Source organism: Lissotriton helveticus, chromosome 7 (assembly GCF_964261635.1).
Source record: "Lissotriton helveticus chromosome 7, aLisHel1.1, whole genome shotgun sequence".
NCBI classification, from domain to species: domain Eukaryota; kingdom Metazoa; phylum Chordata; class Amphibia; order Caudata; family Salamandridae; genus Lissotriton; species Lissotriton helveticus.
The window spans coordinates 36,298,302-36,325,478 of NC_136068.1; the positions used below are offsets into that span (position 1 = coordinate 36,298,302).

General features: G+C 53.6%; 1 protein-coding gene across 4 annotated transcripts in view; it reads left to right on the forward strand.

The window, feature by feature from the left end:
• The window catches only part of ERF (ETS2 repressor factor), a 337,451-nt gene that overhangs the window by 201,175 nt on the left and 109,099 nt on the right, over positions 1 to 27,177 (forward strand). The window contains exon 1 of one of the 4 annotated variants that reach the window (XM_078651329.1): positions 18,688 to 18,709. The exons of the other annotated variants lie outside the window; for them this stretch is intronic. Coding sequence (XP_078507455.1) covers positions 18,703 to 18,709 — 7 coding nt within the window. The 5' untranslated portion in view covers positions 18,688 to 18,702. Of the gene's footprint in view, positions 1 to 18,687; positions 18,710 to 27,177 lie in introns of those variants that run through there. 4 annotated transcript variants of the gene reach the window in all.

Genomic DNA, 27,177 nt, shown 5'->3' on the forward strand with positions numbered 1-27,177 from the left:
ACAGGGGAACTTCTCTGTGGTACAAGTGCCCTGACAGTGCCGAGGGGGCATCTCACGGTGGTACAAGTGATCTGGCGTGCCACAGGTTGCGGGGGTGTCTCTCGGTGGTACAAGTGCCCTGGCAGTGCCACAGGGGAACATCTCGGTGGTACAAGTGCCCTGGCAGTGCCACAGGGGAACCTCTCTGTGGTACAAGTGCCCTGGCAGTGCCACAGGGGAACCTCTCTGTGGTACATGTGTCCTGGCAGTGCCACAGGGGCGTCTCTCGGTGGTACAAGTGCCCTGGTAGTGCCACAGGGGCGTCTCTCGGTGGTACAAGTGCCCTGGTAGTGCCACAGGGGCGTCTCTCGGTGGTACAAGTGCCCTGGCAGTGCCACAGGGGCATCTCGCGGTGGTACAAGTGCCCTGTCAGTGGCACATGGGCACCTCTCGGTGGTACAAGTGCCCTGGCAATGCCACAGGGGCATCTCACGGTGGTACAAGTGCCCTGTCAGTGGCACATGGGCACCTCTCGGTGGCACACGTGCCCTGTCCTAGCAGGGTCACAGGCTGCAGGGGCAGCACCATCTCCCCTCCAGAGTGTGGCACAAACTTTAAGATGCCCCTGGCTCGGAGGGTGCCCAGTCTCTCGCCGCCGCCCGTGGCATCCACTCTCGGCCGCCGCTCGTAACGCGCGCTGCCTCCCTTGATGTAATCAGACGCCGAGGAGGGAACATCTGACTCATAGTGTGATCTCCGCCAGTGCAGCCTGGCTCCAGCCCCTGCCGCCGAGTGTGAGCGGGGGCCCGGCCAGCCCTGGCCCCAGGGGCCTGCGTTGGACCCGTGCGGGGCCCGGCCAGCCCTGGCCCCAGGGGCCTGCGTGAGACCCGTGCGGGGCCCGGCCAGCCCTGGCCCCCAGGTGCCTGTCTGCGTGGGCACGGCCAGCCCTGGCCCCAGGGGCCTGCGTTGGACCCGTGCGGGGCCCGGCCAGCCCTGGCCCCAGGGGCCTGCGTGAGACCCGTGCGGGGCCCGGCCAGGTGCGTGGGACATGTGCGGGCACAGCCAGCCCTGGACCGAGGGGCCTGCGTGAGACCCGTGCGGGGCCCGGCCAGCCCTGGCCCCAGGGGCCTGCGTGAGACCCGTGCGGGGCCCGGCCAGGTGCGTGGGACATGTGCGGGCACAGCCAGCCCTGGCCCCAGGGGCCTGCGTGAGACCCGTGCGGGGCCCGGCCAGCCCTGGACCGAGGGGCCTGCGTGAGACCCGTGCGGGGCCCGGCCAGCCCTGGACCGAGGGGCCTGCGTGAGACCCGTGCGGGGCCCGGCCAGGTGCGTGGGACATGTGCGGGCACAGCCAGCCCTGGCCCCAGGTGCCTGCGTGAGACCCGTGCGGGGCCCGGCCAGCCCTGGCCCCCAGGTGCCTGCCTGCGTGGGCACGGCCAGCCCTGGCCCCAGGTGCCTGCGTGGGACCCGTGCGGGGCAGCTCGGCTGTGGGGGGCGGTGACAGGCTGCGTGCGTGAGGGGGAAGGACGTGGGATCTCGGAAGACATGGCCGTGGGCGGATTGTGGAACACTTTCCCACTCGGAACAAATGTATCCGTGGGCTTGTCGTGGGGATCGGAGCCAGCGTGACACAACCGAGTGCCGGGGCGTGAGGCGTGCACGTGTGGTGCCAGCCTGCGGCCAACTCTTGTGTGCCCCCGCACTCCAGATGCAAAGTCCACGTGCCGGACTCTTGTTATCCGCATCAGACGGAGGGGGCTCTTCCCCCACACATCGCCTCGTCGCTCGGCCAGCTCACTCTATGCGCTTCATGAGTGTCTTGTGCCCTCTTCGCCAGGGGTGCCCCCGCGGCCGTCCGCCGAGAGCCGCCAGCTGTACTCCGTCGGCAGCCACGGGGCTGATGGTGGGCTCCTTGGGAGGGGAGGGCCGGGGGCTCAGGGGGTGGGCACTAGTGGTGGCGGAGAGATCTTAGGAGGAAGGGGCAGGCGGTCAGGTGGCACCCTTGGCAAAGCCGGCACTGAACACTTTAGGAGCAGGGGCAGGCGGGAGGTCAGGTGGCACCTTTGGCAGAGGCGGGAGGTCAGGTGGCATGCTTGGCAGAGGCGGCACTGAACACTTTAGGAGCAGGGGCAGGCGGGTGGTCAGGTGGTAGGTACCCTTTGCAAAGCCGGCACTGAACACTTTAGGAGCAGGGGGCAGGCGGGTGGTCAGGTGGCACCCTTGGCAGAGCTGGCACTGAACACTTTAGGAGCAGGGGCAGGCGGGAGGTCAGGTGGCACCCTTGGCAGAGCTGGCACTGAACACTTTAGGAGCAGGGGCAGGCGGGAGGTCAGGTGGCACCCTTGGCAAAGCCGGCACTGAACACTTTAGGAGCAGGGGGCAGGTGGGTGGTCAGGTGGCACCTTTGTCAGAGGCGGGAGGTCAGGTGGCACCCTTGGCAGAGCTGGCACTGAACACTTCAGGAGCAATGGCAGGCGGGTGGTCAGGTGGCACCCATGGCAGAGCTGGCACTGAACACTTTAGGAGCAGGGGCAGGCGGGAGGTCAGGTGGCACCCTTGGCAGAGCTGGCACTGAACACTTTAGGAGCAGGGGCAGGCGGGAGGTCAGGTGGCACCCTTGGCAGAGGCGGGTGGTCAGGTGGCCCCCCTGGCTCTGAAATCTTGAACTATTCATGTCACGAAAGGGACTCTGGCACCTTTGGCAATGGTCGCGTTACATAAAATGAATAAACAGGGGGTGGCAGGACTTGTCTGGTGACCACGTGGGAGGGAGGCGACTTAGGTGTTATTTCCTGGTGAGGACATGTCTAGGCCGTCTGAGAAGGCTGCTCTGTGTCCCCGTCTCTGGGTCACTCGCGCGCTGTTGCCCTGGGTGCAGCACCGTTCGTGGATCGGTTGCTTCGGATGGTGGTAGTAACTTTAGGGATCGGGCTGCAGGGTGGGTGTTTCTTCTGCTCAGGATGCGTTGCATGAGGGGCTTTCTTTCAGGCCGTCCTATATATTGCTTTTAGTAACGTTAGTCTCGTCCTTGGACACGTTCGAGCAGCAGAGGCGACCAAGATTGAGTGGGAAGGGCAGGCGGTGGTCGCTCCTTGTGCTGCGCTCAAAGGGAAACACTTGTTGTCCTTGTGCTCCTCGGTTACTTCCTGCAGCCCAGGCTGGCCGGGCTGCGGCGGCCGTCACTGTCCCTGGTCCAGGCCCGAGGCCCGTGGGCTCGGTGGCCGCGCCAGCAGCAGTCCCTGGAGGTGTGTGTGCCACGCACCCGTCCAAGGAGGCTGTGTGCGCCACGCACCCGTCCACGGAGGCTGTGCGCTACGCACCCGTCCACGGAGTCTGTGCGCCACGCACCCGTCCACGGAGGCTGTGCGCTACGCACCCGTCCACGGAGGCTGTGCGCGCCACGCACCCGTCCACGGAGGCTGTGCGCGCCAGCAGCAGTCCACGGAGTCTGTGTGCGCCACGCACCCGTCCAAGGAGGCTGTGTGCGCCACGCACCCGTCCACGGAGGCTGTGCGCCACGCACCCGTCCACGGAGTCTGTGCGCCACGCACCCGTCCACGGAGGCTGTGCGCGCCACGCATCCGTCTGTCCGTCCCCCCAAAAGGAACTCAGCAACTGCTTTCAATAGATTGCGCTGAGTGAGGGGTCCCACCCGTGTCTGGTGGATATATGTTTGTCTATACCTCCCCCTAAATGTCACCACTCATCCACCGTGTTGGAAGGTTTTGTTTTTCAGTCCACTTTATACAAAAGCATTGGCAAAGCTCTGGTCTTTATAAGGGTGCAGAGTTGTTGGCTTTGCCTAAGATCATCTTGGGCTTAGTTGCGCGGTATAAGTTTTCTTTCATTCATTCATTCATTCGTCTAGTGAGTATTGCCTGGTGGTTTTTGTTTTTTTCATCAATTCTTCTGGAGAAAAAGCAGACATTTTATGGTATCTCAACACTGTACATTCAATTCAGTGTTTTTAATCTTTATACGCGGTGTGCTTTACTTCTTCAAATACTTTCAGCCCGGAAACTAAACAGAATAAAAGAGATCTGAAGTGTCTGAATGTTGAGGGGACTCTTGCTGAGGCCTCGTGTACTCTCCACAGGACTCACCCGTTTGATCCTCTGCAGTAGCCCCGAGAGCTGCACACGGCCTTTCACTTGTAATCCTTTCTGCAACTGAGTTTATGATTTCATGTACTTTGTGGAAGGCCGGACAGAAAACCATAAACCATCAAAGTTTGCTCTTCAGCCATACCACAGCAAACATATCCTTCTTGTGTTTTTAGAGGCGCGCTAGGGTGGGGGGGGGAACAAGAAAAGTTAGGGAGGGTCATATAAACGATGGAGAAGCAGACAAGAGAGAGAGAGAGAGAGGTAGAGAACACGTCGTGGAGCGCTGAATGAAAAAGAAGAACGTCCCTCAATGTGAACTGTAGAAAGATACAAGCCAGCCAATCAAAAGCTGTACGCAAGAAAAGGAAGGCCAGGTACACGAGTGCCAAGAAAGCTAAGCAATAAGCAGGCTGTAATCCCGTTGCAAGTGGACTGCTTGCACGGTCTTGTAGACGACCTAAAAAGCAAAAGGCTCATGTTTTTATAGCTCTTGGTGCATTTGAAGAACGGACCTGTTACAGCAGTGCCTTCACAACCAGCGGTGCAGCGGGCGCCATGTTGGGTCTTACCTTTTAAACACCGTGAACTCCACGTTCTGTATAAAGAATCCATTCGGTCGAGGCCTCGGACCGTCGTGCTGGACAAGGTTCGGGGAGTCGTGGACTGAGCATGTACTGCAGGAATATATCTGAGGTCGCACCTGCAGCTTCGAGTTACCTGTGTGTGCTCAACTCTTAGGTGAATAAAACGAGTTTGCTAGAGATGGAAGCAATAAATATGGTTTACTGTGTCCATTTCCTTCTAATCGTCCCCGTTACCAGTGCTGATGTGGCGCTTATTCCCGTGTGAATGTCTCCGCCACAACTGGAATGCCATCTCTGAAGGGACCTGGTACTCAGTCAGTTGCACCTAGACAACCTCGTCCTTCCTATCAACTTCTTCGACCACTGCGTCACCTCCAGCGCAGACTCCTGGCACCTCTGGAAAACGTGCAGCCTGGATTGACCACCTTGGATGCCCCACTACAAGCAGCTCCGGTGCCAATGGAGACTGGCCCATCGCAGACACATTTACAAATCAGCCCTCCAGCAATACCACCAGCAGCTGAAATCCACCCACCGCAAATCACCGAATGAGTGGAATAGACCGCAGCGCCAACAACTTCAAGGGAATCTTCTCCGCAGTGAATGAATTCATCCTGCTCGCTGCCAGCTCCGTTCCCATCGCCCCTCCCCTCAGGAGCTCGGCTACCAGTGCGTGTTTGCAACAAGATCAGCACAATCTATGATAACTTTGCTTCAAGGTGATGACAGTACCTGGAAACTATCCTAACCCCATCATCATCCACATGGAAACCACCATTGCCGTCGGATCCATGGACTCAGAAGCCCAGGTGACCCTTGCCCACACCTCACGCTCGCAGGGGAACACAAGACCATCTGCACCGTCCTCACCCTGATGCTCAATGGCTTCCTTACCACGGCTACCTTCCCAAGCCACTGGAAACACACCACCACCCTGAAGGCACCCACAACAGGCCTGCCATCACCAGCTGTCCACAGGCCAATCTATCTGCTAGCCACCCAGCGGAAGTCTTGGAGGAACTCCTCAACAAGAGACTAGAAAACCACCGGAACGACAGCCACCTCCTACACTGGTCCCACGCAGGCACCAACATCATGGTTGTAGCTGCTTCCAACGACATCAGGACCATCATGGATCGAGGCAGCCCTGCAGCACTCATCCCGCTCGTCCCTCCGTGGGGCTTTCGGTGCTGACTCCTGCTCGATCGTCATCCAACACCTCAAAGTCAAGAATTCGAGGAACATCTCTTCAGTGGACCATCTCCTTCCTCGCGTGGTGCACACAGACCAGCAACCTAACCTTCTATATCTCCCACCCCACGGAGTGCAACGTGCAGCTCTTCCAGGCGTCGCCACTCAGCCTCACGCTCCTAAATATCGACATGGCCCCACTCGCCAACATTGTGGCAACCCATAGAATCAACTCCTCTCCCTCTGGAAGAACACGGTCATCAGCCAAGCAAAGTTGACTGAAAGTATGTCAGAAGTCGCCTTATTTATGAAATTCAACTGCCTTAAACTCAACTCTGAGATGGGGGTAGTACTCTTTTAGGAATGACTCGTCACTGCTTCTCGGCCTGGTGGCCATCCAAACTTTGACCCACACCCACCCTGTCCAGTTAGGCTAGTACCCTGGGAATCCTGGTCGACAAAAACCTTGATGTCCACCCAAGTGGGATCAATTGCCTCTTTCTGCTTCCACCCCCTGGAGACTCTGAAATCCTCACGTGTCTTTCTTTCAACCCCTGATGAACTATCACCCAGGCACATCTCACCATAAGGTAGATCACAGAAACACACTCTATGGAGGAGTCTTGGCCAATTCACCAAAAGGCTCATGATCGTTCAGAATGCAGCAGCTGGACTCAAACTCAACCTCCCTCCACACAGCCACACTTCCACTTATCCCAAAGACCTCTTCACCTGCACAACCAAGTACTACCCAATCTAGGCCTCCCTTGGGTGAACAGCTACATCTTCTCCCAGACGCCTTCACTCGGCTGACCTCGTGATCACCGCCATCCCCTCGTGCGTCGGTGGCCCTGCGTCGTACGTGGCTCTAAGAACTCCCCGACACATGAGGGCTACCAACTCGGGCCATGAATGGAGGAAGAGATTGGGGGCTCTTCTCGTAGACCCCAGTCAGAGCACTCCTCCCCGCACCCCCCTAGCAGTGCCAGGATACCCTCCTGGGTGAGATGTACCCTTCCAATAACTTAACATCTTGCATGAATGCCTCGTAAGGCTTCGAAACTCACCTGGCTGCTTCTAGTGCGTCTGTTTCCCAGTTTCTGACTCGAGACCAAGGTTGATCGATACTTTGCACTGGTGCAAACCTTGCCGAGTTCAAAGTCGATCGGTTTGTGCTACGCTGAGTGCTGGTCAGATGTGGGTCTGAGCGATTCCCCCCTCCCCCCCCAAGCAGCGCACAGATCTGTGACGGGTCAAATATTGGGTGGGATTGCATCGGAAGTCTGAGCGGTTGATTTCCCCCATTTGTGAGTCCATTGGGCTCAGCTTGGCAACTGCTGGGCAGGTGTTGGTAATGATGTGGCAGGGTGGCCTAAAGTATGTGGAACGAAAAAAACAATTCTGCAGGGATGTGTGGCACGTTTGGTGATGGTATGTATCTTTGTTATACTTGTACCGGTTTAACACCCACGCATAGCAAGAAGCAACTGAAAGGTGACCGACCAGTTCACTTTTGGGCGGGGTCTTTCAACAATTTTCTACCACTTGAGCCAGACACGATATTTTTTCTGTTGAAATCTGCAGATTATGCAGCAAATTCTGCATTATGTGGCACAATCCCAAATCCTTGATTATGTGGAAAACGCCACGGCTGCAAATGGAATCCTTCCAGTGGCCCCGAGTGAGGGAGAGGCCTGTGAGGCAGCCACATGGCCGTCTTCACAGTGCTTGGCAGCCTGGCGAGGAGCGCTAAAGCACTACTTTCAGCGTGGCGTGGCGCTCGTGTTTTTAAAATTTTATTTCTATCCACTCTCGTGTGCACCTCTTGGTCTGGCCACATTGATCGACCTGACGATTTTCAGTCGATAAATAAAAGGCGCGGGCTTCTCATGCCCATGGGGTACTCAAGGGCACAGCAGTGTCCTGTGCCCCCTTCTTCCGAGCCCCACAGGTGTTTGGGCACAGAGCCTGCAGTGTCTCCTCCATGCCCTCATGGCATGCTCCCGGTGGAGGGGGGGGGCAGCGCCCCTCCTTGCCCCCGCCCCCCTCCCCCTGCGGACGCCCATGCCCAGCAGTGTCCTGTGCCCCCTTCTTCCGAGCCCACAGGTGTTTGGGCACAGATCCTGCAGTGTCTCCTCCCTGCCCTCATGGCATGCTCCAGGGGGGGGCTTGCGCCCCTCCTTGCCCTCCCCCTACAGACGCCCATACCCAGCAGTGTTCTGTGCCCTCTTCTTCCGAGCCCCACAGGTGTTTGGGCACAGAGCCTGCAGTGTCCCCTCCCTGCCCTCCTGGCATGCTCCAGGCCCGAGGTTTGCCACCCTCATCTGAGCCCGATCCAAGGGGGCGGCCGCGAGGCGACCCCTTCTGGCACATCCATCCGAGTTCAAGGGTGGTGTCCTCGGGAGTGACCTCGGGCAGGCCTCGGGGCGGCCTTCGTCTCCTGCGGGATTGAGAAGGTCTGACTGCCTCTTGTTGGTGAGACGGACGGTCCATCCGGTGCCCCTGCCCGGGCCGGGTGCACTGCCGGCCCGTGGCTGGGATCAAAGTGGAAGGGTGGCCGGGCCTGGAAGCGCGACGCGGCAGCGCCCGGCCGGCTCCTGTGCGCACGCACCCGCGCCCTCGGGCCCTTCCTTCCGCTCCAAAGGTCACATCCCCGGCTTGTTTCACCCTTCCAGGAATGCGCCCAGGCTCCGTCCGTGCATTCCTGCCACGGCTCCATGTCCGGGGAGAGCGGCAGGCGGCTGAGGAGCAAAACAAGGCCTGCCACCGAGCCCCCGGGGGCCCGCGCAAGAGGCCACCAACCAGGATGCGCGCAGCAGCCTCCCCGGGGCCCGGGGAACAAACAAGCCCCCTCCCCGAGGAGGGCAGTGCCAGCCGACACGCAGCGTGCCCGCCCGCCCTGCCGCAGGTGGATGGCAGCCTGGCTCCCACTGCCTGATCCGGGCGCCGCGCCACCACCAGCCGTGCACCCTTCGAGTCCTGGAGAAAGAGCTTCCCCACTGGCTCCTTCGATGGAGTGAGGGGTTTTGTTTTCACCCCTCGCTGGCTGCGCAGCCTCTCCCAACACTCCTTTGCTCTCCTCCTGTCCTCAAGCAGGCCGTCACTGAAAGAATCCTCTCCCGTGCCCAAAGCCCCCTGGATTCTAGGCGCTAGACCACGCCTCCCGGGGACAGTGGGGTCTTGGTCACCGGTATACTCGCTGCTCAGTCTGCGGTGGTCCCTTCCTTCACAGGTAAAAGCCACGCCTCAAGGCAAAGTCCCCGTAACTTTTACACTGTGGAGAAGTGTGGCTCAATGGTTAGAGCGGCAGACCCTGATGCAGAGGTCTAGCCCGGGACCAGGGTTCAATTCCCACCTCGGCGGGTCTTGGGCTCAAAAATTCCACGGACCTGATAATTCTCGCCTCGGTGCCTATTCCAATCATGGAGTCCCACTCTGCAACTCTGGGCAATAGCTTGCTTAATCCCCACAACGGCCCCCACAACGCTAAGGATGCCTGGCCTCCACCTTGGGGGTGCCCAGGAGTGGACACCTCACAGGGAAAGCTAGGATGGGTTCCACAGCGGTATTCGTACAAGCGCCTTGAGACCCTTGCGGGTGAGTAGTGCGCTATACAAGTATCAATTTACATTACATTTACATTACACGGGCAGACGGATGCCGATGCCTTCCTGGTGATTTTTGTCTCACACTTTTGGCTCACAATTGATCGCCTTGTTTCTCTGCAGCCAAAACGCGCCCAGGGCCCCTTGTCTCCTCTTGTAGAGTCGGCTGCTGAACAAAGCTGCTAATGTTGGACCTGTGTCGCCTGTGTGTTAACACAGGTGCACGCTGTGCGCAGCAAGGCTGCCTGAATGGCCTCAGCTGACCAAGTTATGCAGCAGAAGGGTCCAGGCAGAGAGCCGAGTTCCATCCGAGACGTACCATCCAGACCCTCTCGCCTTCAGCACGAACCAGAGGTTCAGTCTTTCAAAGGGAATGACACTTCTTCCTGTGCTGTCCTCGACCGAGAGGCCAAGAAGAGACTGTTCCGTGGCAAGACCTCAGCAGACATGTCCTTGTGTCTTTTCCAGTCATGCCACCTTATGGGGTGTGTGGACCCCTCTCCTCGAGGCCATTCACGCCTCCCTCCGTGTCCCTAGAGCTCGGAGGTGCAGAGCGCATCTCTTGGTGTGGCAGTGCTTCTGCGCACGAAAATAAGCCAGTGAACTCTAACCCCTTCTGCGTTTTTAGGACTGAAGCTACTCTTTCCCCTTCAGGAGTTCAAGATGCCGACTCTGGCGCTAGGCAGAAGCCCAGCTCGGCTATGGGCATGTGCCGGGGATCACAAGGGTGCATGTTTTCATCTTCACTTTGGTTCCCACGAGGGGCAGCATACATGAGCAGCACACAGTGATGCTTTGGTGGCCTCCATACAGCCTTGTAAGTCCTAACACACCTGCTGCCTCCACCAGAAGCACTTCTGTTGGCACTCAGTTCTCCTCGCTGTATGAAGTCCTCCCTACACTGCCCTAGATGGCTTCTGGTGAGAGCTTCCTAAATGGAGCAATGTCGGTCTTGTATGGTCATTGTCGACTTCAGATCTTAGAGTCCTCGCCCCGCAAACTTCTTTCACCAACTAAATATTGTGTTTACGGTGGCCAGGGCCTCCGTGTTCTCATGTGACTGTCCCCAGTTGCCCTCCCACGTGCCCTGCAGACACAGACCTGTGGCGTTGCCTGTCGACGCCCTCTGCACACTGTCCCCAGCATCATAAGAGGTATTCTGGACACATGTCAAGTGGAAGGAAGACTGGCGGCTCAAAGGGAAGGGGACTGATGGACGCTCTGTCCCCAGCATCATAAGAGGTATTCTGGACACATGTCAAGTGGAAGGAAGACTGGCGGCTCAAAGGGAAGGGGACTGATGGACCGCTCTGTCCCCAGCATCATAAGAGGTATTCTGGACACGTGTCAAGTGGAAGGAAGACTGGCGGCTCAAAGGGAAGGGGACTGATGGACCGCTCTGTCCCCAGCATCATAAGAGGTATTCTGGACACATGTCAAGTGGAAGGAAGACTGGCGGCTCAAAGGGAAGGGGACTGATGGACCGCTCTGTCCCCAGCATCATAAGAGGTATTCTGGACACAGGTCATGTGGAAGGAAGACTGGCGGCTCAAAGGGAAGGGGACTGATGGACCGCTCTGTCCCCAGCATCATAAGAGGTATTCTGGACACATGTCAAGTGGAAGGAAGACTGGCGGCTCAAAGGGAAGGAGACTGATGGACCGCTCTGTCCCCAGCATCATAAGAGGTATTCTGGACACAGGTCATGTGGAAGGAAGACTGGCGGCTCAAAGGGAAGGGGACTGATGGACCGCTCTGTCCCCAGCATCATAAGAGGTATTCTGGACACATGTCAAGTGGAAGGAAGACTGGCGGCTCAAAGGGAAGGGGACTGATGGACCGCTCTGTCCCCAGCATCATAAGAGGTATTCTGGACACAGGTCATGTGGAAGGAAGACTGGCGGCTCAAAGGGAAGGCGACTGATGGACCGCTCCTGGAAGGCCTGGCGGTTCTAGGGTATTTTGGCCTGTAGGCCTCTTGCGCTTAGTGTTCTCCAGGTGTTTAATTAGCCTGTTGGCACCATGCAGTCCTGCTTCTGGGTTCTAGGACATCCTTTTACCTCCTTCAGATAGTTCCTTTGCTAGTCAGTGGGCGATTAAAGGACCTGTCCTCCCTTTGTATAATATCTCAGCTTTACTGGTTCCTGCAGAGCAAGAATTTTCCACCTAGGCTTCTCCTTGGATATCCTGTCTGCTATGGCTTTTCCACAGTGCTCTGTCCCCTGACGCCAACTCTTTCTCCAAATACTTGTCAGTCAGTTCTTGTATTCCAACTTTGTCTTAGCTTTACCTTCAGAAAAAAGTGGGGGAATTTTTTTTCTGCCATCAGCGAGTTTGTCAAATACGGACTTGCTTCCTTCGATAAGGTGTTAGGAGAGATTTTCCTTTGCTTGATGCTGAGCCCCTTTATACCTATGACTTTCTGCAACATAAAGTAGATTTGCTGATAGCCATTAATTAATACGGGTCTTAAGCGAGCTGTCCAGTCAGTGCTCCTCAAGCGTGTCCACTGTTCTCCAAGTTGATGTCATGCTAGTCTAGTCTTGTTCCTCTCGTGTTCTTCTTGTAGCAATCTCCTTCCTCGGAGGAGGATGTTAAACAACATTGACGCCTTGGTGTGGTCCATCGGGAGGACCATGGAGCTGCCTTCTTGTGTTCAGCTTTTCTGTACGTTCAATTGCTCCCAACGTTAATCTTCCATGGGCTGCCTCTTATAGAGAATATCTTCTCTATCCAGGCAGAGGTCTAGGGCATCTCTGAAGTCCACCTTTGATGGAACTAGTCACCTCTCAAGCATTCCTTATGAGTCAATGCCAAGAGGAGTTTAGAAACCTGTTTGTTCTGTTTCCCAAATCTGCCTCCTCTTACTGTTACCTATTCTCTTGCTGTGGTCATCACCCACAGTATGATTGATGCTCCTGCTCTGTAATCCCAACATTCTCCTGCCTTCCCCTCTGCCGTTGGTTACAGCTATAGCAATGGTGTGCCCACTTTTCTCTTTAAAAGTCGACATCTGGTGAGTGCAAGGGACTGTGACTTGTAAGATATGCATCCAGTTGCTCATAGAAAGCTTTTATACAGCGCTTTGAGCTGTCGTTTTTAGGTCTTGCCTAGGCAGCACACGTGCTGTCTTCGAGACATGCTGTCTTCAGTCTATAGGCTTAAAGCCCGCCCGCAACTTTTAGACCCGGCCTCCAACTTCTTTGTAAAATTGAACTTCCATGGAGTATCGCCTCCAGGACTTGTGGGCTTCTGCTTTTTAATATTTGACTCTATGCTCAGGAATTCATTTTTTTTTATATAGTTTGAACAGCTGTTAACGCAGCACGGCGCCCGATTCACGGCCACCGTACTTCCTCTGCTCATTGCTGACCCTGCTCGCTTTCCTCCGCCGCTGTCGCTGGGTCCACTGGTACTGCCTCTCGCTTTCTCTCCTCCGACTGCAGCTTCCTCCTTCTCCCTCCTGCTCAGTGGACATTGGGCTCTTTTCTCCCCTGCAGCCCGTACGGGGCAGCTGGTTCCCCATCCCTTGTTCTTTTGCCTCTCCCGCCCGTGTTTTACTACCATCCTTTCTCCCAGCCTTTAAGCTCACTACCCTCCACTTTGTTGTCCATGGCACCTCACGGTTTAAGTTCTAGTTAATTGACTGTCTCAAGAAATTCGAGTTTAAATTTATGTGCTCTGTAGCCACTACATTGAAAGCGAAACGCTACGTTTTAAAGGTAACTTTCAAGTACCCTGCTTGAATTGAGATGTTTGCGGTTGTAATCTTTACAGGTCTGTCTTCTATGTCAACTAACTCCCATGTGACCTCCTAGTTTGTCCACCTTCTGTATCTACTTTTTATTTAGTAAAGTGCTGTATGTGTTGACGCCACATTTTGCGGTGGCTTGCGGGGTTCTATTCAGCGTGCCTTCCTTCTTGTCAGAGTTTTATTGTGTGGGCTCATGTCGGGTCCAAACAGTGGACAGTGGAGAAGTGTGGCTCAATGATTGGAGCGGCAGACCCTGATGCAGAGCTCTGGCCCAGGACCAGGGTTCAATTCCAGCCTCGGCGGGTCTTGGGCTCAATTTCCTCGGACCTGATAATTCTCGCCATGGTGCCTATTCTAATCATGGGTCCCACTCTGCAACTCTGGGCAATAGCTTGCGTAATCTCCACAACGGCCCCCACAACGCTAAGGATGCCTGGCCTCCATCTTGGGGGTGCCCAGGAGTGGACACCTCACAGGGAAAAAGCCAGGAAGGGTTCCACAGCGGTATGCGTACAAGCGCCAGAGAGACCTCATGTGGGGTGATTCGGGCACTATACAAGTAATACAACATTTACATTTACCTGATGTGATCCTTGGGGTGGCAGCCGGTCGACTCCTGGTGACGACCCATGGCCATAAGAGGTGACCCCCGCACAAGGTTGTTAGTTCGTTACATTTCTGATGCTTAGTGGGTTGTGTATATGCAGTATCAGAGGGATAATGCGTACATGGTTGATTGCGTATTGCGTGGCGTGGGTCCAGCACAGCTTGCGTTTCTATTGAGTTTGCGCTTAAAACTATGCACTTGTAGCATTAAGCCTGGACCAGCAGAGTCCAGTGTCTACTTGTAAATAGGATGACCAGACATCCTGGATTTTCCAGGACAGGCCTGATTTTTGGGGCATTGTCCCAGGCACATTTTAATACATTAAAACATGTCCCGTTTAATGTTTGTTTTGTTGTTGTTGTTTTTCTTTACGAGGTACTCTTAAATACTGCATCATTGTGAGTCGACTTGGTGCATCTTCTAATTCTTGTGATTCAGTAAGCGAGTCTCTGTGGAGGTGTGAGCGTGCATGTTAAACTAATGTGCATGCTCACATTTCCACTGGCCAGATCTTGTCCAATCACAATGTAGACAGAAGTGAACCCTGCAGATGCACAGACTCGCCTGATCCTGGAGCACAGCAGGATTTAACTGGAGCATAGATGGACTCTCAGCCAAACTCCAGGCTCAGCAGCCTTTCCCTGTGCTTCATCACAACATGGGTGATAGGGGAGGGGCAGTTATTTAATCTTAAAACAATGTATTTTTGCGGTTTTAACCTTAAGCATGCGCTCCACAATCTTTATAGCTATGCTGATGCAAAAAAGGTGCCCTGAATGTGCTTTCTTTCGTTATGTGTTGGGGAATTAAAATAATTCAAATTTCTGATATACCTGCATCTCAACACCACTGACTCCCCACAGAAGCATATATGTTTGCTTATCCAGTTTACAGGTATGTCACTGACCTGCCACATATTTCCACTACACAACTTCAAGCCACGCAATTTCAAATCACATCTCTCCCTTGCACTCCACCAACTCTGTATACTGTCCCCCACACACCCACCTCCCCTCTCCCCCTCACACTGCCACTACCCCCTCTCATCTCGCAATCCCTCTGCCCCCTCTTATCCCTCCCTCACACTCTCATCTCTAACTCACACACTCTTTCCGCTACTTTCTCGAGTTCATTCTCCACTTCCTGTGCAAACTACCTATCCCTTCCTGTCTTCATTTCTATCTATTCTGTGCAACTCTTACCCCTATTGATTCACTAGGCCGCATAATTCCACGACCCAAATACACTCCACACCACCCAGGTCCACCATTAATAATTCCAATACAACCCACATAATTCCACTCCACTCCAGACCAAAACACAAGGGTAAAAAACATTGTCATTTACAATGCCAATAGCTCTTGCACGACCTATTGCATTGCAAATGCTTGTTACTTCAGCACAAGAAGTCTAGAATAGGACCAATTCAAATCAGCTTCTTAAATGTTCTATTTAAGCTGATCTTTGACACTTCACCAAAAGCATCCAGCCAGGTTGTTTCTTGGTGATGCGTCCATCCATCCAAACTGCTGCATCTTTGTGGCAAGGGGGGCAGCACCGTCCTGGGGGGACCGGCTCGCGCTGTGCAGCGTTTCCACAAGATGTAACAACAAACGAGTGTAGAACAGGCGAGGGAGAGTATGTGGCGTAAATGCCAGAGCAATCCACTTTGGACCCGGGGTTCTGGCCAAATCACTTAATCTCCCTTGCAAAGTTCACAAAAAACTGTAAAAAGCATCTTCCTGCCAGTCTCCTTCGTCGACAGCACTGCACAGAACGAAGAGCCACACAGATGATCAACCAGCTCCTATTTGAAGAAGTGATCAAAGGAGTGCAGCTTTTGTCTCCAGGAAACCAGACTGTTTTAAATAACAGCTGAGACAAAACGAGTCCCAGAGATTTGGCAGCATTTTAACAGCTTGAGTGGATGGACGGCCTTGATGACGTGTTCTGTGGTCCTACATTGGAAATCAAACAAATGGCACCTTTTATTCTAGCAACCATCACCACTCTGTAGGGGCAATCTAAGAAACGTCTCTGCAATCCTCACTGACGGTGATTGTACGAGTTAAATGGTTACCTTCTCCCAAAACGATTGTGTTCTTCCCGAGTTCAGTCTGTGGCCCAGGAATTGTTTGCACAAGCTGCTTCCCTTCCTTGTCAGTTTGGGCAGTTCACCAAGCAATATTCTATATCTCTGACTTTTAACATACTTTTCAATTGATCGAGAAATTTAGATTAAATTATAATGTTCCACTGTCTTCATCTGAATCCCAACCTCGGTTTAAAATTTGAGTGCGTGAATCTGAAAAGAAAACCAAGGTTTTGGTTTAAAAGTTATCTGTGAAAATGGTCATTCATAAATATTGCTGATTTGGAAAGCATTATAAATTACTGCTGGTTCCCTACCAGATCATGGAGCCAAGTTATGACCCAATTTCAAAACTGCTAAAGTTTGGATTCTCTTTAGCTTTTTATTTTATTATCATAAGTGTCAAGACATATTTCAGCTCTTTGGCAAACTCAGTCCTTGGCTTCGCTGGAGTGTGATGTTCTACGGGCATCCAGGACACTTTGATGCCTTTCTGCCTAACCCCCTCATAGCGTACTCTAAATTTCTAACCAAAAATAGACATTTACTTAAAATATTGTTAACACCCTATAAAACAAATCTTGCAGCAGGTATCATAGAGCTTTTGTGACACACATTAGATTTCTGACCTTTTTCAAGAGAGTTAAATGTTAACTGCTGCTCTACAGAGTGGGTCTGCAGCCACCTGAAGGGCTCGTGTAGTTTTGCACGACCGTACATTGGAGATGTTCTACTTCTAATTTGTTGAGCTCGGCAGACGCCTGTATCTGAAGGACGTTTGTCACTGACTGGCCGATGCACTCTGAAACGTGCAGGCTGTTTTTTAGGTCGAGCCTGTGCCGCTTTGCGAGGCATGCTGTATTTGAGTAAGGACACGAAGCTCCGCCCATACTTTTCATTGGCTTGTGTCATTGTCCTTTGTAAATACTCGCTTCTGATTTGTTATTAGACTTGATAGTCCCTCCTTAGTACCACCTTCTCTTCATTTGTAACCTCCCTTTTACTTCATTGTTACACGGTATGTCTGCAAGCCCTCTTTTCTTTAATGAGTTTGTCCTACTGCAGCCACGACAAGCTTTCCTGCAACATTCAGCGCGCCCTGCACACTTTCACTTTCCAAGCAGCCCGGGACGATGGCTGCCCCTTATTTGAAATGAAACAGGTCTTGCCTTTACGAGAGTTTGAGCTGTTGGCATTGTAAAGGACAATGCCTTTTTTTATGTGTTAATTATCAAAGTGGATAAATAAAAGGCATTGTTATTTAAAATGCCAATAGCTTAAACTCTTGCAAATACGAGACCTATTGCATTGCAAATGCTTGTTCTAGGTTGTGCTGCTGCTCAAGGAGGTTTTAGTATGAAGATTGTTTGTGTGGCTCATGCAGCAGCTGAGCTGCTTGTACTGAGACTGACTGACTGATTGACCCCACAGAAAGGCTTTACTTCGAGTTGGGGAGCACTGTCTGGTTACCTGCCTCTTTACCTATGTGTATTCTGCAGAAAACTCCAGAAGGTGACGCCACAGAGGGTCTGACGGAGTCCTGGGACTGGGAAGAGGCGAGCCATGAGTTTGTAATTAGATGTCAAGCCGCAGATATAAAGTTAGGGGAATCAGTGGGGCCAGTTCGAATCATGAGGAAAAAAGACTTGTGGAAGGCCATCGCCTGCCAGGGCTGCAGACATGGCGGTGGGCAAATTCAGCTCGCCAGACAGGCATGAGTCTTTTGAAAGCCCCTCAGGGTGGAGGACCAGGCCTGTGAGTTGTAGACCAGAGCCCTGCTAGCCAGATACAGGAATCACATGACCCAATACATAAAGGGGAAGAAACCACCATTGCAACGCGAGGCTCTTCTGAAGGTGCCAGGCTATCAGAATCAAAACACGACAAGCCTACCTTCTAAAATGGAGGCAATGAAAGTGATCGGGGTGTGTGTGTGTAAAAGCAAAGCAGTGGTGGATGGTGGTATATCAATCTATCAGGGCAGGATTGTAATTCTCTCGGTACAGAGTGAGCGGCCATGACTCACCGTGGCACAGTTGCCAAAGAGAGTGCCACATGGTTCGTCATGCAGCACTCCTCTGCAAATACATTGTCAAAAAACGAGGTTCTGAAGATGGTGCCCTTGAAATGGGCACTGCATGGGGTTCGGGAGCTGGTGCCAAGTCCCAGCCACACTCCCCAATGAAGGTTTCTGTAGAGGGAGTTGCCCCCACCCCCGAAATATTTGGAAATGGAGTATCTTTTTTTTGAAAACATATTTTATTTGTCACAGGTCACATACATTGCATAGCTCCGTAACCCTAGACTGCTGCACACATCAATGAAATTACAATAATGCCGTTGACTTTTATGCCAGAAAACAACCCCCCACCCCACCACCCCCCGATTGCGTATATGCCATCCCAACTAAAGGATTACATGACCAATGTAGTACACTGAGTCCGTCCAGCACCCCACAGATCACTAATGGTGTATCTTGCTACTCAGTAGCCCAATTAATGAACATAGATGCCATAGCTTTACAGTCATTTTGTATACTTTGGTCATAACATTTGACATGCTTTTGATCACTGCACACGAAGCTGCTGTCTTCACTTGCCCCTTGCGTTTGCCTTTGTGTCCTGCAGCTCTGCCTCTGCTCTCCAGGTGGAAACCTAGGCTACAGCTTCCCTTCCGGCGAGGCCTTCAGCCTGTAAGGTGTAAAAGCGAGGTGGATGGGGGTCTGCTTGCTGCGCTCTACCACGGCCCCAGTGCATCTTCAGCCTGATTTTCGTCAGCCTGTGAGATGAAAAGTAATCTTTTTTTCTGAATTGTGTTGTTTGGGTGCTTTATGGAGTGTCGCGTAGGTGCTTGGACTGCTGTCCAGCTGTTCGATGTGGACTTTCTGCTACGGGTGTGCCTACTTAGGACCATGAATGCAGAAAGAGCTGTGACTGTGGGCCCTAATCTAATCGATTGTATTGCGCATGGCTACCCAGAGGCTTCCAGGCGCTGCTTCAAACCAGCATCTCAGAAGGGCGAGCCAGCTAGCAGCAGAGGGAGGGAACATTGGTAAAGATCCATGTCTTAAGAGCTTTCCTGAAGACCAGTTCAGAATCTGACGGGCGCAGTTTAAGTGGCATGGAGTTCCAGAGTCTGGGCACCAGAAGTTTGAAGTCGCGACTACCCCTTTGGATCTACGAATTGTGGCTGTCGTTGCGAGAGAGGAGGTTGTGGCCCTTGGAGCTCTGCCAGGGTTGTATGGTTCGATCCCTGATGGAGCATTCTTGGTCAGATCCTGGACGATAGTGAAGCAGCCAGCGCTCGTCCTAGCTGGCACTGCCCTAGCCTCGGTGCCACTGGGGCTGTCGGCTGGTGTGAGGTGCCCCTCCGGTCTCAGCGAGCCTGTTGCTGCTTGCCGAGTTTACATGTTCATTCGTGCTGTGGCCTGGTAGCCTGCCTCTTGTACTACTTCTGGCACCCGTGTCAAGGCTTTCAGCTTCCCCTGGCACTACACTCTGCCTGCTCATGCAGGAACCTGCTACTGAGTCCCCCAAACCCTCCACCCCGTCTGCACGTTCAGGATCCTTCTCCGGGGCTTCCCGCCACCCTGCCTGCACATTCAGGATCCTTCTCCGGGGCTTCCCGCCACCCTGCCTGCACATTCAGGATCCTTCTCCGGGGCTTCCCGCCACCCTGCCTGCACATTCAGGATCATACTCCAGGGCTTCCCGCCACCCTGCCTGCATATTCAGGATCCTACTCCGGGGCTTCCCGCCACCCTGCCTGCATATTGAGGCTCGGTCCGGGGCTTCTCGCCACCCTGCCTGCACATTCAGGATCCTACTCCAGGGCTTCTCGCAACCCTCCCTGCACATTCAGGATCATACTCCGGGGCTTCCCACCACCCTCCCTGCACATTCAGGATCCTACTCCGGGGCTTCCCACCACCCTCCCTGCACATTCAGGATCATACTCCGGGGCTTCCCACCACCCTCCCTGCACATTCAGGATCCTACTCCGGGGCTTCCCACCACCCTCCCTGCACATTCAGGATCATACTCCGGGGCTTCCCACCACCCTCCCTGCACATTCAGGATCATACTCCGGGGCTTCCCACCACCCTCCCTGCACATTCAGGATCATACTCCGGGGCTTCCCACCACCCTCCTCCCTGCACATTCAGGATCCTACTCCGGGGCTTCCCACCACCCTCCCTGCACATTCAGGATCCTACTCCGGGGCTTCCCACCACCCTCCCTGCACATTCAGGATCATACTCCGGGGCTTCCCGCCACCCTGCCTGCACATTCAGGATCCTACTCCGGGGCTTCCCGCCACCCTGCCCGCGCATCCTGTAGCCTGGTCCGGGTCTCCCCACCCTGTTTGCATATTCAAGAGCCTGCTCCGGGCCTTCCGCCACCCTGCCTGCACATTCAGAATCCTGCTCCGAGGCTTCCCGCCGCCCTGCCTGCGCACTCGGAATCCTGCTCCAAGGCTTCCCGCCGCCCTACCTGCACATTCAGAATCCTGACCGGGGCTTCCAGCCACTCTGCCTGCATATTCAGACGCCTGCTCCAGGGCTTCCCGCCACCCTGACTGCATATTCACGAGCCTGCTCCTGGGCTTCCCGCCACCCTACCGGCACGCTTGGGCGCCTGCACATTCAGGATCATACTCCGGGGCTTCCCGCCACCCTGCCTGCACATTCAAGATCATACTCCGGGGCTTCCCGCGACCCTGCCTGCACATTCAGAATCCTGACCAGGGCTTCTCGCAACCCTGCCTGCACATTCAAGATCATACTCCGGGGTTTCCCGCCACCCTGCCTGCACATTCAGGATCATACTCCAGGGCTTCCCGCCACCCTGCCTGCACATTCAGGATCATACTCCGGGGCTTCCCGCCACCCTGCCTGCCTATTCAGGATCATACTCCGGGGCTTCCCGACACCCTGCCTGCACATTCAGGATCATACTTCAGGGCTTCCCTCCACCCTGCCTGCACATTCAGGATCATACTCCGGGGCTTCCCGCCACCCTGCCTGCACATTCAGGATCATACTCCAGGGCTTCTCACCACCCTCTCCACACATTCAGATTTTGACCGGGGCTTCCAGCCACCCTGCCTGCACACTAAGGCGCCTGCCTACTCCAGGGCTTCTCACCACCCTGTCCACACATTCAGATTTTGACCGGGGCTTCCCGCCACCCTGCCTGCACATTCAGGATCCTACTCCGGGGCTTCCCGCCACCCTGCCTGCACATTCAGGATCATACTCCGGGGCTTCCCGCCACCCTGCCTGCACATTCAGGATCATACTTCAGGGCTTCTCGCCACCCTGTCCACACATTCAGATTCCTGACCGGGGCTTCCAGCCACCCTGCCTGCACACTAAGACTTCTGCCTGCTCCAGGGCTTCCAGCCACCCTGCCTGCACACTAAGGTGCCTGCCTGCTCCAGGGCTTCCAGCCACCCTGCCTGCACACCCTGGACCCTCCTTCTGAGCTCCTGCTTCCGGAAGGCTGTCTCAATGCTCTTCCTGGAAGGGAGTCATCAAGTCTGGGGAAATTCCACTGGCCACTGTCAGTCAAACCCTGAACCCTTCAACCTGGTTCTAGACGTTCATCCTTCCTTAGAGTGAATGTAGCTGGTGATGGGTGCAGAGAGGCGCATCTCTGGCCTGTGCTTGTATCTGGTGCACGCTTTGCATCCTGCATAGGGTGACCAGACGTCCCTGTTTTCCCAGGACGGTCCCCGTTTTTGGAGAAGTGTCCCTTTTCTCCAAGTGACTCAAATGTCCCCGTTTTCAAACAGTGTCCCAGGTAAACACAGAAATGTCCCTGTTTTTCATTGTTCCGGTTCAGCATGCGCGCGCATGCTCTCTTTGCACTGGTGTTTGCTAGCCTGTGATGTTTTATTGATTTTTGGCAAATATATGCTATAGTCCTTAAAAGTGTAAATGTAATGTAATACAAAGTACTAATGCTGCTGTGTAAAGGAGAGGGGTGCCAATAAAAGACCTCAGATTTGTTGTCTGTAATGCTTCATCTCGGTCTGTGGAGAGAGCTGTCACTGTAGTCCTTTTTCTATGTCTGACAGCTGTCAAATAGTCCTACTTTTATGTCGATGGGTACTGTAAACCGTAGTCCTACTCTTATGTCTATGACCTGTCCCCGATTCCCTAATCCTGCAGCGCCTGCGGGCTGAGGGGAGTTCTTCTTCGAGGCGCTTCTGTGGCCTGTGCTTGTAGCTGGTGCACGCTTTGCCTCCTGCAGCGCCTACGGGCTGAGGCGGTTCATCTTCGAGGCGCGTCTGTGGTCCTGGGCAGCCGGGCTCGTCGCAGGGCGCGCCCTGAATAGCAGTGTGTATTAATGACCCTTGAGGCATGTGGAAGTCCGCCTCGGGCGCGAGGGCTAAACTTGGCCTGGGCTTCAGGAAACTGAACCCGGCCTCTTCCTCAGTGTGATGTCCATGTGTTTGGAGCAGGAAACCCTGGAATTGGGCTGAGCTCACGGGCTATATTAAGGCGCCTAGAATGCGCATCCGCTCACCCGGCACTCCCACAGGGCAGAGAGCTGGCACAGCCCTGGCACCAGCAGGGATAGTTGACGTCCCGCCCTTCATGAACATGTTGCATTCTCTTGTGTCTTCATACTGTGTCTTCGGGCGATAGTCATTCAAACAAGCATTTGCAATGTAATAGGTCTCGCAATTGCCAGAGTTTAAGCTATTGGCATTGTAAATGACAATGCCTTTTTGTTCATCTATTTTGATAATTAACACATAAATAAAAGGCATTGTCATTTACAATGCCAATAGCTCAATCTCTTGTCAATGCAAGACCTATTTCATTTCAAATTAGTGGCCGCCATTTTCCCGGGCTACTTGGAAAGTGAAAGCACGCATGGCATGCTGAGTGTTGCAGGAAAGCATGTCGTGCCTGAAGTAGGAGAAACCCATTTAAGAAAAGAGGGCTTACAGATTAAATAAGACATACTGTGTAACAACAGAAGTAAAAGGGCCAGTTCTCACAAACCATACATTTCACCGGTGGGTGTGGCAGAGCTATGGAGTGTGTGTAATGCAGGGCGATGAGGTGAAACTGGTTAGAGGTTATCGCCAGCTTGGACAGAAAAGTATGCCCGGGGTGTGGGTGCCAGGAGCCTGCCATGGCTACTGCTAGTTATTGGGCTGCAGGAGCCAGCACGCAGTGCACGAGCAGAGATGTGGCAAGGGTGAAGCTGGGGTCCCTTACCTATGGTTGTGTGCTATGTCCCTTTGCACTCGATACATCCACTTGCGTGTGAAAGGCTCTTCTAGCGCCTGTAAATCTCCAGATCTCCCGCCTCTTCTATTCGACGCCATCTCCCGTTCTGGGACCCTCTTTTACTATAAAACTATATACCCAGGTCCCAGTGACAGTCTTTGGGTTGACCCTACTTCTGTAACTTTCTGCCGGGAGTCAGCAAGGGTAAATATGACACTTCTGCGGATACAAACCTGCTGTGCCACCACTGGCTATCCAGGTGCGTTCGTTGTGCCGACAAGGTCTCTTCCAGTGTGAGGCACTTCCACGAGCGCTATGTTCGGTGTGACCGAAGGATTGGTCTGTCACTGTCTATGTTTGTCCAGGGCTTGTTTCCTCTGGCATGCAGACAAACATCATTTTTTGTAATTCATTTTTGGGGAGATTGGGCGAGGCAGTGTCTGAACTGTGCTTGTGCTGCCGCCCTGGCAGTCTCTTGTTTGGAGAATTGGAGACCATGTTCATTCCTTGTGGCAGCATCAGATCTCAACCTCTCTGCCCTCTAGTTGAGGCAACTAGGGGGCGAGAATATGGCTACGTCTGGTCTGAACCTCTGCCCCCTAGCTGAGGCCGTGTTTTTACTTGGTGTAGGTGGTGAGGTGTCTGAACTGAACTTCTTTGCCCCCTAGTTGAGACAATCTTTACTTGGTGAGCCTGCACCACCCTAGTTCAGATCAGGTGTAGGTGGCAAGAGTGGGGCTGTGTCTGATCTGAACCTCTGCCCCGCCCCCACCCCCCTAGCTGAGACCGTGGTTTTACTTGGTGTAGCTTAGCTGGAGAGAGTGGGTGGTGTCTTATCTTCACCTACCCCTAGTTCTGGATTTTTAGAGGACCTTTTAATGTATCGCCCTCCTTCTTTGCACGGTCGCTCTCAACAGGTGGGGATTCAGAAACTCGTGTAAACGAGTTATGAAAGTCATGCCCCTTCTTTGCCTGTGTGCCAATGTACTCTTGACACCCACCTCCACCCATATTCATTTACTTTCTCAGTTTTAGGCAGTGGGGGGAGTGTTGTGCTCCCCTTGAGGTACATTGTTTGCTATGAACTGTCTATGGGAGGGACCTTGCACAGCATGTCCTGGGATCTGGTGTAAGATAGCCGAGGCAATACAGTAGTCGATTCAGCAGCAGCTGATGTCATACTTAGCCCTACTGTGCTCTCCGCCGTCTTCAATTATGGAATACAAGCGGCTGCGTGTATCTGCCTCCACCCAGCTGAGGCCTTGCTCCAGTCCTACTGAGGATGGTGGCCCATGTCATCAGATCAGGGTGGTGGTTCCGCCTGTGGACGGTCTTACTTCTATCATGGTTTCTGCTAGCGCTAGTCTAGTCTACGGAGGATGGGGCGAGTGAGCACCTCCATTGCGATGCTAGCCCTACACATGGGAGGCCTCGGGTAGGGTAGCCAGGAGATGATGGTGGCCCCTCAAGTGGAAGGCCTTGGTTAGTCTAGTCAGCGGAGGATGGGGCGAGTGAGCACCTCCATAGTTCTGGCAGCGACGCTAGCCCCACACATGGAAGGCCACGGTTGGGCTAGCCAGCAGATGATGGTGGCCCTGCATGTGGAAGGCCTTGGTTGGGTAGCCTCCAGAAGATGGAGTGAGTAAGCCCCTCCATAGTTCCGGCAGAGGACGGTGGTCCTGCATGTAGAAGGCCCCAGTTAGGCTAGCCAGCCGATGATGGCGACCCCTCACGTGGAAGGCTTTGGTTAGCCTAGTCTGCGGAGGATGGGGTGAGTGAGCCCCTCTATAGTTCCGGCAGTGGACAGTACCCTACAAGTGGAAGGCCTCGGTTAAGCTAGCCAGCAGATGATGGTGGCCCTGCATGTGGAAGGCATTGGTTAGGCTAGCCTCTGGAAGACTGAGCGAGTGAGCCCCTTAATAGTTCCGGCAGGGAATGGTGCTCCACAGATGGAAGGCCTTGCGCCAGTCACCCTGCTGCTGGAATACAACATATCTCATGGCCCTCTGGAGAGCCCACCGTTTGTTCGAGCACCACCCCAAAAAGTGCACGTGACAAACTTCACTCCAGTCAACCTCCTGCTGGGCATGTGGGAGACTCCTATGCAAGCCCATAGCTAATACTGCCACTGGTGGTGGCTGCATGTAGAGGATCTTGGAAGAGACACAGGAGTGGTTGAATATTGGAATCATAGGATCATTTATGCAATGTGTGTGTAATCTGACATTTGTACAGCGCTTCTTAATCCCCCGTGCCACCGGGAGCTCATTTTGGCTCCCTTTTGCTCATACTGATACCAGCCTTCCTCATGTGTAGCTCACCTTGTACTCCTATCCCTTTACTGTTTCCATCTTATTTGTGTCTCTGCATCTTTCATACTCTAGAGGTAATATCAGGCAGCCTGTTTGCTTCAGTGACATAACTGTATATAATCTTATGGTTGTAAAGCAGACGTTCACCTGAAGGAGAGAAGGAGAAATTTGTTTCCTAGTACGCCCCTGCTGGTTGCTGAATGTCAGGCACTGACTCACGGCGCACCCCTCTGCGCATTGAGCATGGCTCTTTTTCAGTTGCAAGGAACTGCCACTCTTTACAGAGCACATGCCCTAGAGTTGTTTTTTACTGGCGATGTTGTAGGCTCTGATGTGTGTTGTGTAGGCTGATTTGAAGAACACGGCCACTGAACCTTGGCCAAGGCTTGTTCTCTGTTCTCTTGTGAGTCATACAGGTCTTACTGGGCGCTCTAGAAACTGTGCCGGCTGTTGCTCTTGAAACTGTGCCGGCTGTTGCTCTTGAAACTGTGCCTGCTGTTGCTCTTGAAACTGTGCCGGCTGTTGCTCTTGAAACTGTGCCGGCTGTTGCTCTTGAAACTGTGCCGGCTGTTGCTCTTGAAACTGTGCCGGCTGTTGCTCTTGAAACTGTGCCTGCTGTTGCTCTTGAAACTGTGCCTGCTGTTGCTCTTGAAACTGTGCCGGCTGTTGCTCTTGAAACTGTGCCTGCTGTTGCTCTTGAAACTGTGCCGGCTGTTGCTCTTGAAACTGTGCCGGCTGTTGCTCTTGAAACTGTGCCGGCTGTTGCTCTTGAAACTGTGCCGGCTGTTGCTCTTGAAACTGTGCCGGCTGTTGCTCTTGAAACTGTGCCGGCTGTTGCTCTTGAAACTGTGCCGGCTGTTGCTCTTGAAACTGTGCCGGCTGTTGCTCTTGAAACTGTGCCGGCTGTTGCTCTTGAAACTGTGCCGGCTGTTGCTCTTGAAACTGTGCCTGCGGTTGCTCTTGAAACTGTGCCGGCTGTTGCTCTCGAAACTGCGCCGGCTGTTGCTCTCGAAACTGCGCCGGCTGTTGCTCTTGAAACTGCGCCGGCTGTTGCTCTTGAAACTGTGCCGGCTGTTGCTCTTGAAACTGTGCCGGCTGTTGCTCTTGAAACTGTGCCGGCTGTTGCTCTTGAAACTGTGCCGGCTGTTGCTCTTGAAACTGTGCCGGCTGTTGCTCTTGAAACTGTGCCGGCTGTTGCTATCGAAACTGTGCCGGCTGTTGCTATCGAAACTGTGCCGGCTGATGCTCTCGAAATTGTGCCGGCTGATGCTCTCGAAACTGTGCCGGCTGTTGCTCTCGAAACTGTGCCGACTGATGCGGCGGGTACTAGAGATCTATGGTTTGGGGCCCCAGGGTGTAGGAGTAGTATTATATTTATTGTTTTTGTCACAAAGATTACAATAAAACACTTAACACCCAGTACAACCATAAGAATGTGTAAAAGCTGCCTCCATTTTTTAAACCATGTTGAATGAGCTAATCCCATTTTCCCAGAATACAGTAAACTAGATCTAAAAATTTCATTTATCAATAAAGATAAGAGATTTTGCTGTAGAACAGTAGGCAACGGTCCTCCTAATTGTTTTCATATTCACTTCTTCAAAAAGTGTCCGCAGATGCATTTTCTTTAGTGTTAACAATTTCGGACAAATGTACACTGTGACTAATAAACAAACTCTGTTTCCACGAGTTTCGGATT